We start from the raw sequence: 13,916 nt of genomic DNA, 5'->3' as shown, positions 1-13,916 counted from the left end.
ATGTAAGGTTGGCTGACTTTTGAGTTTAAAAAATGAAAGCCATGAATTGAAAAACATTGAAAAACAACTATAGGTTTTAAAGAATTTAATAAAATAAATTGGCCTCATTGTCAGACATTAATGACATCCACAAACAGGAACTCATTTGATAATCTTCTATTGCGTAAAATTCCATTAAGCTACTCGCACACATTAAAACTACACATTTAATGAAATTTTCAGCTTCTCATTAGCACACTTGCATTCCGCATTTTTTTTGGTAAAACAACACACAACGTGAACAACAGGCATGTTCCCTCACAGTAGAATGTTTTAAATGGGTAAAAAATAAACATGAGACACTTTATGAATCCTCTTCTTTACTTGAACAAGAAACTGAAAAAAAAAAGATCAAACGTTGAAAATTCCTGCATATAAAAATTCTTTGGTAAAACCCGCACATTGGTATCATAATGATAAACATGTCAACTTCAAAACAACAATTAATGTGATACCTATATGGATATCCTTGGTACTTGGACCTGAACACAGAGAGGAGCAGGCTAAAGAAGATGGCCACAAATCCTAGTCCTACCATGGATAATACTGAGAAAAACAGAAAATAGAGCCTTTTATTGAATGAAGACATTTTGAATCATAATGCAGTCAATTTTACTATCAAAGTATACAGTTAACCTTGCTAATTTATCTGTTGCATACATATATGTGTATATTTAGTTTCAATCATTTACAATTTTGATTACCGTTACTTGTTTTAATACATGTTACTTATGTAGCTTACTTCTTTTCTTTCCTGGGTCTCCTTTGACGGAGTTTGCTTCATTTAACAGAACAAATCCTCCAACTACTGCTGCATCTAGAAATCTTGTTAAGGATTTTATTGCAAATTTTTTTTTCTTCGTAGAAGAAATATTAAGGAAAGAAGTGAAAATCGAACTAGAGCAGTTAAAGCAGTGCTAGTACATGTACATGTATTTAAAATTATGATGTCAATCTTTGATAACAGGTGTATAAAAAAGTGTGACTAGATAAAGGGAAAGTTGAATTTGTTTTTAAATTACCGGTACTGGTATTTGTGTTAAAAATTTAATTTTTTTTTTAAATCTCAACAAGTACTCACTATCGTTTCCTCATAGACATTGTCAATTAGTTTTAAGTCAAGACTAAAAATCTGTATGTGAAACTACAAAAACTATATACACCAGCTAGTACATAAGCAATGTATACTCTCTAAATGACAAATCTGGTAACTCAAATCTTTGAATTAACTTCCTTAAAAGAATACCTGTGAAAGAAATACACATGTTTTTGTAAAAGAAGGCCATACTTGAAAATCTTGAATTAGGTATATATATTTATGAAAGTATAAACTGACATGTAGGTATCTATCATTATATTCATTGTGTATGTGTGTCTCATCTATCAGTGCATAACTTTAACTTGATTGCATGTAATAACCAGTACACAAATAGTTTATGTACTGGTTATTATTGACAACCAAAGGTTCCAGGTCATATACACCAGTATGTAGTAAATGTGAAGGTTGAATTTGCTTCCATAGTACTTTGTCATTGGGGCACAGAGCTTATAACTTACCTCCTTATTGAAATTATGAATTACCGGGTACATGTATAGCAGTACAATAAATGCAAAGCTAAACTAAAACCAGGTACATGTTCTGAGATGCTTGTAAATGTGAGAGTATAAAGAAAAGCCAGAAATCATATATATATTTTTTAACAGCTAGTTACTGCCCTACTCGCAGGTAATTTAACTAATGCTCCTGCAACTGAATCCAGAAAATGCGAGCTAACTAACAATCACCTCTCTTGATCTGAGAAAGTGAAAATAATAGGTGTGCCAGCTAGAGATAGAACAATGTACAAAGATACAGTATATGAATACTATGAAGGTTTCACCAAAGGTTTGACTGTCCATTGCATTTTCAAACAAGCTCTAAAACACAAATGAATGATATACTCCGATATAAAATGAATTATGGAGAAATTAAATGACCAAGACCTCACAACCAAAAATCACAAGAAAAGACACCATTTGTATAAAAACATGCAGATTTTAAAAAATATCAAAAAAGGTAATCAAAAAGTTGTGTTCCAGTACCCCAATATTCCTTTGATGTTAGTAAGGATACTCAAGAAAAAGACAATATAAGTTTCTGCTATAAACTGTCCCTGACTGCTACCGTGAATGTAATTCTGTCAAGAAAGAAAATTATCATCATGCATCCAATACACATCTTCAAATACAAAATAAAAAAATAATGAAATAGACACCACCTTCAAAATTTCTTTCTCTTAATTAGTAACAATTTTTCATACTGTAGAAAAGGGTATTATGGTACTTGTAGTTAAATAGCTGCAATAATGTAGCCCTCTCCGATTTTTTTTATATCTGATGTTTACTGGAGAGGGCTACAATTCCATAGGATCTCCGTAATGGTGCAAAATTAATTTTTTAATGCGGCTGACTTCGGTCTGAAAAGATCGATTTTATATTTGACTTTCTTTGGATAAAATGATTTTTTAATTCAGATTGAACAAACTAACCGAATATAAATCAAAACCAGATAAAACACATCAGCATGTTTACCAGTCGTCTTTTTCAGCAGCCATGACAGTTCTCGCGTGATTTTATGGGATATACGCTTGGAGTTTTGATGGGCTTGATAACGTGAATGTCAGTATAAATAATCGATCTTACCTCGTTCTATCACTAAAACATCATTTAAGGAAATGGTATTTAATGGAAAATTCATATTTACCGCGTTAATTATGTTTAAATTAGGGGAATTCCTACATTCAGTTCAAGATCCGCTCCTAAATTCTCATTGGTTGTCCCAAAATAAAACCGGTCAAGGTCAGTAAACATGGCGGACAAATTCAATTTGCGTTGTTGACATACACGAAAATAACCGATATATGGACTATATCTGATATTTTTGGATTAATTCATGCCATAGACATCTACAATGTTTGAGTTCAGGTAAGAATTGCAGATGTTATTGTCATTTATATACGATTTGAGACGAAATCGTTGCGGGAGTGAATCACTCCCGCACTTGCACCATTACGGAGATCCTATGGAGTTGTAGCCCTCTCCCAAAAAAAAAAAAAAAAAAAAATCGGGAGAGGGCTACATTATTGCAGCTAGTAGTTAAATATCATCAAAACCTTATAAATATTACTCAAAAAAAAAAGAATGTTTAGTCCTTTGTTCACATAAAAAGAAATATTTACTCTGATTAATACATGTTAGTGAAGAATGAATTTCGAATAAAAAAGAAACCTTCAAATTTTGACATTCATTAATCTTGTTAGTAGCAGAAAAAAATTTCCACTCCATATATATATTTTTTTTTTTTTACATACAATTTGTCCAGTTGAGGGGTTCTTGTGCATCACTGGGGGTCCCCTAATATGGTTCCACATCTGTCCAGATGTCATAGCAAATATCACAAACTGAAATGCATACAATGCAGGAATACTATACGTTACTCAATTTTTTTGAGTGAACATTCATGCATACCGATATGATTTAATCATCATTTCACTAATACATGTAGTTGAATACTTTAAACAAATCCATTTTACTTGTTTAAATAATATTAATTAAATCTATCAAGCAAAAGCTCCTATGTAATGTATTGTTAATGTAAAGAATGTCTTTTGAAAATGTTACACAAACTTAATTCAATGACAGTATGACATCTTGATTGATCAGAAGAAGAAAGACTAAATATTATTAATTTTCCTCCACATATTTAATGTTTGTCCATTTCTTTCCTGTACTTACCAGAGCTAGGCCTCCCCATACAGTTTTGTTGTACAAGAATTCCAGGTTGTTTCTCTTAAGGTAAAGGAGTCCTCCAATCAGTGCAAACAGCAAAGCTAGAGCCAGGGTGCCAGAATAGTTAGTGGGTCTAAATACTCGGATCTGCCAAAATCATTAAGGTGTGGAACTGTTGTTATTTTTTCTTATGCAAATCGTCACTGCATTTAAAATTTATATTTATTATGCACTATACTTATCAATGCAAATCATATTTGCTGTATACAGTTACATGTAAATATTCACCCCTGTTTTATTTTGCCTTCTTTGCCCCTTGTCAGCAGGTGAATTTAGGACTGGGCAATTTCTAAACAATTTTTGAATTACTGTATTAACAAGCAAAAGCATTCATTACACAACTATGTCTGGGCAAATGCAAAACAGGGAAAAACCGTCTACAAGTGTAGAAGGGTGAAAAATACATGGGACAAAATACATGTAACCCTGTATGCATACATGTACAATATTTAGACATCTCATTAAAAGTTCTTTTTGAGTTATAAATACATGTATTTATTTTAATTTCTTACATTTATGTCAGTTCTCTCAGCAACCCATTTGGCAATCTGTTCAGCAGAAAAACCAACTCTGTTTGAAATGACAAAAAATAAAGTTCTTTGTATCATAAAATATCCCAAGAGCTTAAACTTGTATGAGAAAATCATTTATGAATCATAAGGTAATCAATACAGATTTATAAGCACTTTCACCTGTGAATATCTAAAGTATCTCCCTTCTTTGGTTTTCCTTTGGCTGGGAAATGCATAAAAACGGGGGCAGTGTTGATTTTCATCTGAAAAGGGTACATAAACTCGTACATACAAATGTCATGTCAACAACCTTATATTAACAAAACTACAATATAATTTGTTACTGATTTCAAGATTTTTATTAGCAGCTAGAATGTTTTATCTAATTCACTTGCAGTTTAACAGAAGAACATACATACATGTAATAACTAAACTGTTAAAAAAGAATATGTCAGTCGTCTTTAAAACAAGCTAATAATTACAAAATTGTAGTTCAAATCAAGTTAGATGAATATAAAACTTCGAAATCTTCATTAAATTTATACCGAAGAGAATACGTCAGATCCTTCATCATAGTCCACCATGGCGAAAAAGAGTTTGTTTGAATACTGTTGATAGTATCTCCAAGAGTTTGCCAAGATTGTGTACTCATCATTTGCTTGTCTATTAAAAAAAACCCCAATGTATACAGCAATTGAATTGAGACAGTCATGATTAAATATCCTGGATCCAATATTGTATATCAATAAATAAGCAAAATTTGCATTGTTTTATTTTCTTATTCATAATTTATATTTCAATATTATAAAGAGTCCAAAACAACATTATTTTGTTGAACAAACAATCTCTCTTAAGTTATTTATGAACAAAAAATCTATCAAGATTTTCAACCTTATCATGCACAATACAATCAATAACATGCAAGAAAAGACTTGAAATTATTGATTATGAATTATTTGAGCTGATAAATATTACTGCATCAATTGTATTGGCTTGGTTGTATATATTATCATACTTTTAATGTTAAAACAGATGGTTGACAGTCCCCTCAAATTAATTAAGGACTCTTGTAACATCATAAACTATGGATACTTACTTGCAAACTGAGCATTGTCTCTGGGCTTGGAGAGCAGTTAACATGACAATAACAGAATAATTCTTTGGTGTTGTTTTCACATATTGTCGGAATTTATCACCATTCATTCTGATCACAGCTTTTTTGTTGTTCCATTCTGTCATTTGACTGACTTTGTCTCCAAGACTGTCCTACATGTAGCAAATTGGTAGAAATTCAATTATAACTGTATTGCAGACATTAATATCTCCTATAGATAAAATATGTGCTTCTTCTTAAATTTTAGACCATTTTAATCAGACTAAGAAATGTCTTTTTAACAATATTAAAATGTGTTTATTTTATTGCATTTATAATGGGAAAACGTTCTTGGATTGTCATTTTTATGAGAGCCCGGTTCAGTTGAAATGTTTTTATTAATGCATTTATATTTGGAAAATTTTCAAAAAATAAAGGATTGTCACTGAACATCGCTGCACCTTTGTTCGTAAGATCTATTATTTTTTAAACTTATCTTCATTAAACCTTTTAAGTGCATTTGCTTACAATACAAAATGTATACATCGGTGGTACACCCAGTTAAGCTAAATCAAGCGCGCTCGATGGACTACCAATACTTTTAAAATAGTGAAAGACGGATTGGAAAATACCTAATGCTTCAATTGTATTAAAATGAGCACTAGGGCATTGACTCGAACATAAATATTACAGATAGAAATGATTGGGGTCTGAGCAAATTCGAACCAAGAAAAATACAGGATGCCGGCTTAATCAATGTTAATTCATGATTCATAGGTGAAGTTACTGCTATATGCAAAATCAGATCTACAGAACAAATTTCACGTTTTTCTTCACCTCTTTTTTCTTTACCGCTGCATCTATGAATCCAGTAAATATCAACAATATTGCAGAAACGAGGAAGAATGCGTTGACAGTCGCCATTTTCGTCTGCAGGTACGTGGATTAAAGACGCAATTTTATTGGTTAATGCTTCTAACGCTTTTATCCAATGAGAACATTTGACACTTCACTCAGCATCTTTGGAATCGGATGGGGGTGCTTTGTTTTCAAGAGGTAGAGAGCAACATTACAAGGTAATTGTAAAAGTTTTCATCTTTGTTAAAACAGTTTTGCATAAAATTTACCCTGATATGTCGAACGCATCTGCAACTGAGGCTTCTGTGGCCCGAACACTGATATAATCAAATCAGAGTTTCCTAAACCTGTTGCATGTGCAAAAGTTTGGTAAGTGGGAAAATGCATTATCAAACATGTAGGCTAATATGAAGCATTGACTGCCTGGTGAATATTAGTGTAAAAGAAAATTGATCCTAGCAGGAAAGCAGTTGAGTAAGAGAGAAAAGTTATTTCTTTTTCTCATGTAAAACTTTTTTTTAAAACTTATTTTGGGATATTCCTCAGGACAATAAATCAGCAAGAAATTGTCGGCATGATCATGTTGATAAAGTGTGGAACGGAAATCTTAATGTACAATTAAAATCTTATGCTTTGGTTCTTGTTATTAGTCATTACAGTAAAGTTTTAATTAATGTTATGTTATTAAATGGAAGAAGTAATAACAGGATTCAAACCCAGACCCCCTGAATCTCTGGTCTGGTCCTAGAATCATGAAGCAGTTTAATACTTGTTTTCTTATATGTTTTGTTGAAATTTATGCATTTGAGTGTCCATATATAATGAAGAGTATGATTATGATGAATAACTGAAATGATGACTTGAAAATTAGTCTAAAATTTTCATGATCCTGGACCCAGGTGTTCTGCCGCCTCAGCAATCAGACGCCAGTGATCAAGCTGTCACAGATATTTAATTTGGACCTACGTACATCATAACTCAAAGCGTTATAATTTAATTCTGGTTGTAACGCGCTTTCTGATTGGCTTAAAAATTATTTTATTTCGTATAAAGAATGTTGCCTATGTAAGACTAAGTACGTCAAAAACGTATCAATATGCCTGATGTTGCGTTTGAATTTTGTACAATTTTGTACAATTTTTACGTCATTTTAAAGGTCAAATGACCGTTTTTATCTACAATGAAGAGTAAAAAAAATAAATTATAAGGAATGAATTCAATATTTATTAGTTTTATACAATATAAAATGGTTTTAAACAGTTTACGCTTTTTTATAAACCGCTTTGCAGTTTATAAAGCGTAAACTGCCCCAAACCATTTTATATCGTATGAAACAAATAAATATTGAATTCATTCCTTAAATAATGATAAATCAAATTATCAAGCTTAACCATAATTCAGCAAAGCATAAAATCTAATTACCGGTATTTAGAATACCATAAGTTAAAGAGAACATATACATGCATACAGTGTCAATCAACAACTTCTATAATTGCATGTACATGCATGTGATCTGTATGACATGAAAATTGAATTTTAAATATTAGAGCTTTTCTTCATGCAGATAAAATTAATCCAAGCATGCTCCGTGCCATTCCAAACAATGGACACACTGCCGGTAATGCAGAGGAGGAGGAAGAATTTGTACATCGACAGCAGCCTGTGGGGATCTATGGCTGGAGGAAGCGATGTCTTTATGCATTTCTTCTGTTTCTCATGGTGTTGACTATTTTAAACCTGGCTCTCATTGTTTGGATCCTACGAGTTTTGAATTTTTCTGTGGTAAATAAATAAATTAATTCTCTACATGCCAATGATAATTGATTACCAAATTGGTAATATTCATAGAATTGAAACTATGTGTAAATTAACTTTTAATATCAGTTAAGCTATAATTTAAGCTATATTTTTTATTATAATTTAAAAAAAAGGGATTTGATACCATTTAATATGATTTAGTGGCCATGCAGTTTATTTAGTTACTGTTATATGACTGTATATTAATTGTTAAGTTAACAGTTTAGAGTTATAAGTTTGAACTTGAACTGATTAAAACTTTATCCTAAGTATGTAATATTACATTTCATCATGCTTATATTTGATTCATTTAAGCATGGCATGGGGAAACTTCGAATCACGGAGAATGGGATAAGACTGGAGGGTGAAGCTGAATTTCTGGACAGCTTATACACCAACAAAATACAGTCAGTACAGGTACATGTAAAAGAGAGAGAGAGAGAGAGAGAGAGAGAGAGAGAGAGAGAGAGAGAGAGAGAGAGAGAGAGATCAACTGTACAGTCTTAATATTCACAAATAGAATTAAGGGTCCTCTATAGTACCTAGTACCTCGTGACTTTTACTTTTTATGACAGGTCGTCACTCACAACATGGTAATTTGAACACATATTGTGAAACTGATATCAAATTTGGGTGTCTATCGTTCCCTGTAGTGCAATGGATATAGCTTCGGTCTACTAACTGAATTAAGGTCCGGAGTTCAAATAAAGAAATGACTTTTGTTTTTATGAATAGAGATAAAATATTAGAAGTTCAATTTTATCCCCAAAATTGAACTTTTTTTCTAAAAAAAATTTAAAGTCGAATGCATGCTAGAATTGAATATTTCTATAATATTTAAAAAATGTAATTGATTTTAGGAAATTTTTAATAAAGGTTAAAAAAAAAAAGACATGGAAATATACATGTAGATCTACCCAGACGCATAATGCAGAGATAGCTTAAAGATTCATTTCCATTGCAGGGCAAGCCTTTACACATAGACTCTAGTAGAGACATTCTGTTGAGAGCAAGAGATGAGAATAAAAACATCTCAAGCACATTGCACAGAGTTGAGAATAAAAACATCTCAAGCACATTGCACATAGGTCTGTATGTCTATGTGTTTTGATGTGTATACATGAAATACTGTGGAATCATTTAAATTTTCGTGGATTGTGGATTTTTTGCTTATTCATGAGGATGTAACTTCCTGGGTGCGTCGGTTTTCAGTTTCTGAGTAACAAAGATAACACTTTCTAAATTTGCTTTCGTTGAGGGTGTAAGTTCGTTGGGGAGGGCTACCCGCGAATACCACGAAAATTGAGCCCTCACGAATTCTAATGATTCCACAGTATGAAGGATTTGTAATTTTTTTCACCAATCTCATTTTCATTTTAAAAGATAATTAGTCTGATGCACTCACCATTCACTGAATCATCACCACAAATAAATTAAAAAATGTAAATAATAGCACCGTTTTAACAAGCTTGGACTTTGGGCAGTACGTGACAAACTCCAATTATATATATGGAGGTTGGGTCTACTCATGGTTAACTGTCCAGCCATTGGTTAATAGACACAAATACATGTACATTGGACTGTCTAGCTTCATCAAGCGATGTACATTTCGTTGAAACAGCGTCAATTTCACACAACAGAGTAGATCTTGGCAAACAACTTTCTGATTTTGACAGTCTATGTATATTAATGAGCTTCTCTTAGTGAATTACGAGAAAGGAGTTCAATATCTGACAGCTTGTTTTGATGAGCAAACTAGATAGTAACATCCCACAGAAAGTCCAAGCTCTTGTTAAAATGGTTCTAAGTGTTCTTTGCTGTACTTTGAAATTGAGAGTATTATACCGGTACTAGTCATAATATGAAACCCTACATGAAAATTCCAGTAATTTTTAATGATTCCTAGATTATTTATCTTTCATTTGTTTAGGAAACAATAGACTTGTAGCTCAGTGCAATGAGTTTGAAGTCATTGACCACAAAGGTCAAACAAGGTTTAAGGTCTGGGACAGGGGTGTTGCCATGGAGATGGATGAGGTATACTACACAGGTAGGCAGTGTAGTTGTTCACAGAAAACATTCTTTGGTTGAATCTAGCTTGGCTTGGAAATTGAAAATGCTAAGCCGAAATGTTTATTATAAAAAAAATGTGTCAGTACAAGTATGAGTAAAGACATGTTGATTTTTAATTGGAAAATTTCAATGTTCTAGGTTCCAGTACAGTGACGTTCAATGGTTCAGTGGAAACTCCAAATATCCGAGGACCAAGAGCAAAGCCACTCAAGTAATTTTTTCTTTGCACCAATACGAAAAATTAAATCTTTATTACCGGTAATAACCATGTAAATTTATCTTGTATGGTACATGTATATGGACATACAGAAGAGTCTCTTTACCACAACATCATAATCTCCAATATTATGGATATCTTGAAGGTAATTGGAAGTTCCAACCACTGTTTATGTAATTAAACCCCTATATCCTGGAAATTTTTCCTGAGTCCCCGGACAAGAAATACAGAGGCCATTATATTAACTACAAGATGGAGAAAACTTTACTTCTTGGCAAAGACTTATCCTTGAACTTCTTCGAGGTTAAAAAAGAATACATCTACATGAATGTTTGCAATTGGTTTCTTATTGTATCGTTATTTAATCAATTTCAGGATTGAGGCACCTACTACATCCATTCACATGCATGCTGAAAAGGAGATCCGCATTTATGCACCAGCAGCTGACATGACGATCAGCACCTTAAAAGAAATACAGTTGAGGTCAAAAGACAGCATAGTAAGTACCTAAAAACATCTTAGTTCACTATAGTTATGGTTTCCCCCTAATAGAGTAACTTGTGTAAAGAGGAAGAGGTAGGGATAAATTTGTTCTACCATAAGCTGCCAAACTGACCATAAATCTGAAAATATAGAGATAGAAAGTTCATTTACCAGTACATGTAACTCTATATTTGGAAACCGTATTTGTTTACAGATCTCAGCCTTTGCTGTATGTCTACATAATCATTGTCTTGTGCATGTGTGCTTAGCATATGTTCAAACATCATAAGTGCCAAATTCTTGTTATTGATCTCCCAGCAATTTATGAACACTGCCGAACATGAACAGAGAATTGGAATATGGGGCTTTAAGATTCTGTTTTCTTGTTCAGATTTTGGACTCCTCCAAGCTGTATATTAAGAACTTGAAGGTCAGTACAGTTAGCGGTAAGCAGTCACGGCGGGGGTACCAGCTCTGTATGTGTAGTACTGGACTGCTGTTCATAGCGGACGCCGACAAAGAGTGCCAGGGAACCAGGGAGATCTGCTCCTAGATCTTCCATGGGTGTCCAGAGAGGACACCATTATGGACAGTATTTATATTGCTCATATATTAAACATGACAATCGTAAGATATATTTTGTTACAAGGCTGCTGCTCAGCTTATTCACTTTGCCTGCATGGTGGCCAATAAAACCATAAATATACATGTATTTGATATTTTCTATAGTATACAATCATGCAGGTGCTACCGGTAATCTGTAAAAGTTTGAAAATGAATGTAATTTATTTTTGTACTTACTTGATATCTATTTTATTATTATTGATTATTAATGGGGTATGTGTCACAATTGTTTTGGTTTTTTTTTTCTTTACATATTTGAATATTTTTTAGGTGCCATAAACCTTAATGTATACCAATTTACAACAGATACTGTTTACATGTACATATATATCAGAAATGCAATTTTGGTTTGATTGCTGTGAAGTGTATAATTTTTCAGGTAATGTTGAATTTTGTTATTTATGCAAGTACAAAATGTAGATATTTAATCACAGGTAACTTAATCCAAGAATTCAAAATTACATGTAGATCTATACATGTATATACATGTTATAAAATACAGTGGGTTCCATTTAATCTGATAGCAGCTAAACAGATATTTTGGATATATTCAACATAACATTGAAATACAATTCTACATGTAGTTGTGTATTACATGTACATAAAGTAATAGAAATTGTAGTCAAGTGATTTAGGTGTAATTGTTTTGATAAATGTGCCAAAATATTGCTTCATGTTCTTGTATAATTGTGCCACCTTGAGGGGAGAGGGTAGATTATTTTTCAGTTATTAATTTTTCCATATAGATATATAGCTGCCGTATTGTCTGAAAGTTAAATAAATACTTCAACGTTACCAAACTTCATATGCAGGATGGCCACTATGAAATGTGAAAGGTCGCCAGTTTTACTGCCATATTTTATTTTGCATTGAATATATCTATATAGGGAATATGTTATACACTGTACGTGCATTTCTTGCTGATAAATAATTTGTTTTGTATTTCAAATGCATTTTTATTTAAAATCATTATGAATTCCATTACTATGCTAATAATTTGTGCCTTATTATCTGTGTGATATGATAACATGTATTGAAGATTGTAATTAGACAGTGCTAACTGTGATTAACATGTCACATTGTAAAACTAATATTAAGGTAACAGTCAAACTACTAGCTTGTATTTACAAATGTGCATGCATGTTAATTAATGCTAATTGTAGTGGCTATTTAATTAATTCCCCTACCTCATTCACAATATGGTGCTCTTTGTGAAAATTTTTATTCATGTTTACATGATAAATGTACATGTAGTTACATGTGTAATCTGCACAACAGTTGTTGAGAAAATGTCACAAAAGGAAAAAAGCTAAATGAGAAATTGCTGTAAAACTAGGTTATAACAAAATTCTGAAGATGCATTCCTAAATAACTAGCTATGCTTCATTCGTTATTTCTTATGTATATTTATGATTAATTTATAAAAATGTTTGGCAAATTTAATTAATTGTACTGGAAAAAATTGTTATAAAATATGTAAATATCGCTGTTATTGTTAACTCTTATTCAACACAATATCTGTAAATGACGTGTTATATCAAGAGTTGGTTGTAAAACCTAAAAAATTTAACAGAAAATATTAGAATGTTGCATAGTCGTATACTCTAAAATACACTTCACTCTATTCAAGTTATTAATGAGTTTTACTCTAACGATTGATACACATGTAAGTTTTTTAAAATTGAACTTTGAGATGAAATCAATTGAATTAAGCTCTTTACTTTCTGCAAATACATTCATTTGCAGAATCTTATCTTTTTCCAAAAAATAAAATATCTTTTTTTTTAAATTATATTACATGAAATTTACATAAAACAATGTAAAAAAAAAAGATGTACCTTGTACACTGTAGTAATGCATGAATGATCAAGAATTTTTTTGTCTATTTTTGTAGATTAACATATTGAAAATTATTCTTATAGATGTAGATTTATGTATATTAGTATATTTATATTTGTAGATGAACAGAATTAAATATTTTGAATGTTAGATCTTTAATTTTTCCTATCAAATATGTAAGTTCAGGATGGACATAATTGTACAGTGTACTGGCAATATTAGCCAATATTTTAAGGACAATTAAGGTGCAAAAATTTAGTTTATACTACTGCAATTTGCATTAGTAACTGACTTGTGCAATATTTCATTATTCGTTTTGGTGGGGAGGATTGCAATAAATTTTTATTATCCAAATAATGCCAAAAAAGGATACAAAATGCATTACAGAAACACATACCTTTTAAAAAGTACATGTACATTGTACATGTACTAGAACTTACATATTACCGGTAATGTTCACATAGAGAAATATGAAGAAATTCATAACTGTTGTCACTACAGTATGTTCAAGGTTATTTTTGCGCCTATTATATTCACCCCATCATGGTTGTAA

At 31.8% G+C, this 13,916-nt stretch overlaps 2 protein-coding genes across 3 annotated transcripts; one reads left to right on the top strand and one right to left on the bottom strand.

Annotated features, from left to right (window-relative positions):
- Nucleotides 1-68: 68 nt before the first annotated feature.
- LOC128192746 (tumor suppressor candidate 3-like) lies at nt 69-6,434 on the bottom strand. 2 transcript variants are annotated; one of them, XM_052865694.1, is made up of 11 exons: nt 6,310-6,433; nt 5,476-5,645; nt 4,925-5,042; nt 4,560-4,642; nt 4,380-4,437; nt 3,814-3,954; nt 3,390-3,479; nt 2,153-2,216; nt 782-856; nt 495-585; nt 69-375 (listed from the first exon to the last, which is right to left on the bottom strand). In XM_052865694.1, the coding sequence occupies exons 1-11, from the start codon at nt 6,394-6,396 to the stop codon at nt 360-362; spliced, it is 993 nt and encodes a 330-aa protein (XP_052721654.1). In that variant the 5' UTR covers nt 6,397-6,433; the 3' UTR covers nt 69-359. The 2 variants fall into 2 exon arrangements, with proteins under 2 accessions (XP_052721654.1, XP_052721655.1); XM_052865695.1 differs by lacking the exons at nt 69-375; nt 495-585; nt 782-856 and adding an exon at nt 1,890-1,956 and having other exon boundaries at nt 2,122-2,216; nt 6,310-6,434.
- Nucleotides 6,435-6,462: 28 nt separating this feature from the next.
- LOC128192748 (delta-sarcoglycan-like) lies at nt 6,463-12,408 on the top strand. Its single transcript, XM_052865696.1, has 8 exons — nt 6,463-6,548; nt 7,895-8,112; nt 8,443-8,544; nt 9,092-9,215; nt 10,058-10,177; nt 10,339-10,411; nt 10,793-10,916; nt 11,292-12,408. The coding sequence occupies exons 2-8, from the start codon at nt 7,912-7,914 to the stop codon at nt 11,451-11,453; spliced, it is 906 nt and encodes a 301-aa protein (XP_052721656.1). The 5' UTR covers nt 6,463-6,548; nt 7,895-7,911; the 3' UTR covers nt 11,454-12,408.
- The last annotated feature ends 1,508 nt before the right edge of the window (nt 12,409-13,916 follow it).

Source organism: Crassostrea angulata, chromosome 7, assembly GCF_025612915.1.
Source record: "Crassostrea angulata isolate pt1a10 chromosome 7, ASM2561291v2, whole genome shotgun sequence".
Classification (NCBI taxonomy): Eukaryota; Metazoa; Mollusca; class Bivalvia; order Ostreida; family Ostreidae; genus Magallana; species Magallana angulata.
This window is presented reverse-complemented; position numbering and strand designations above follow the sequence as displayed.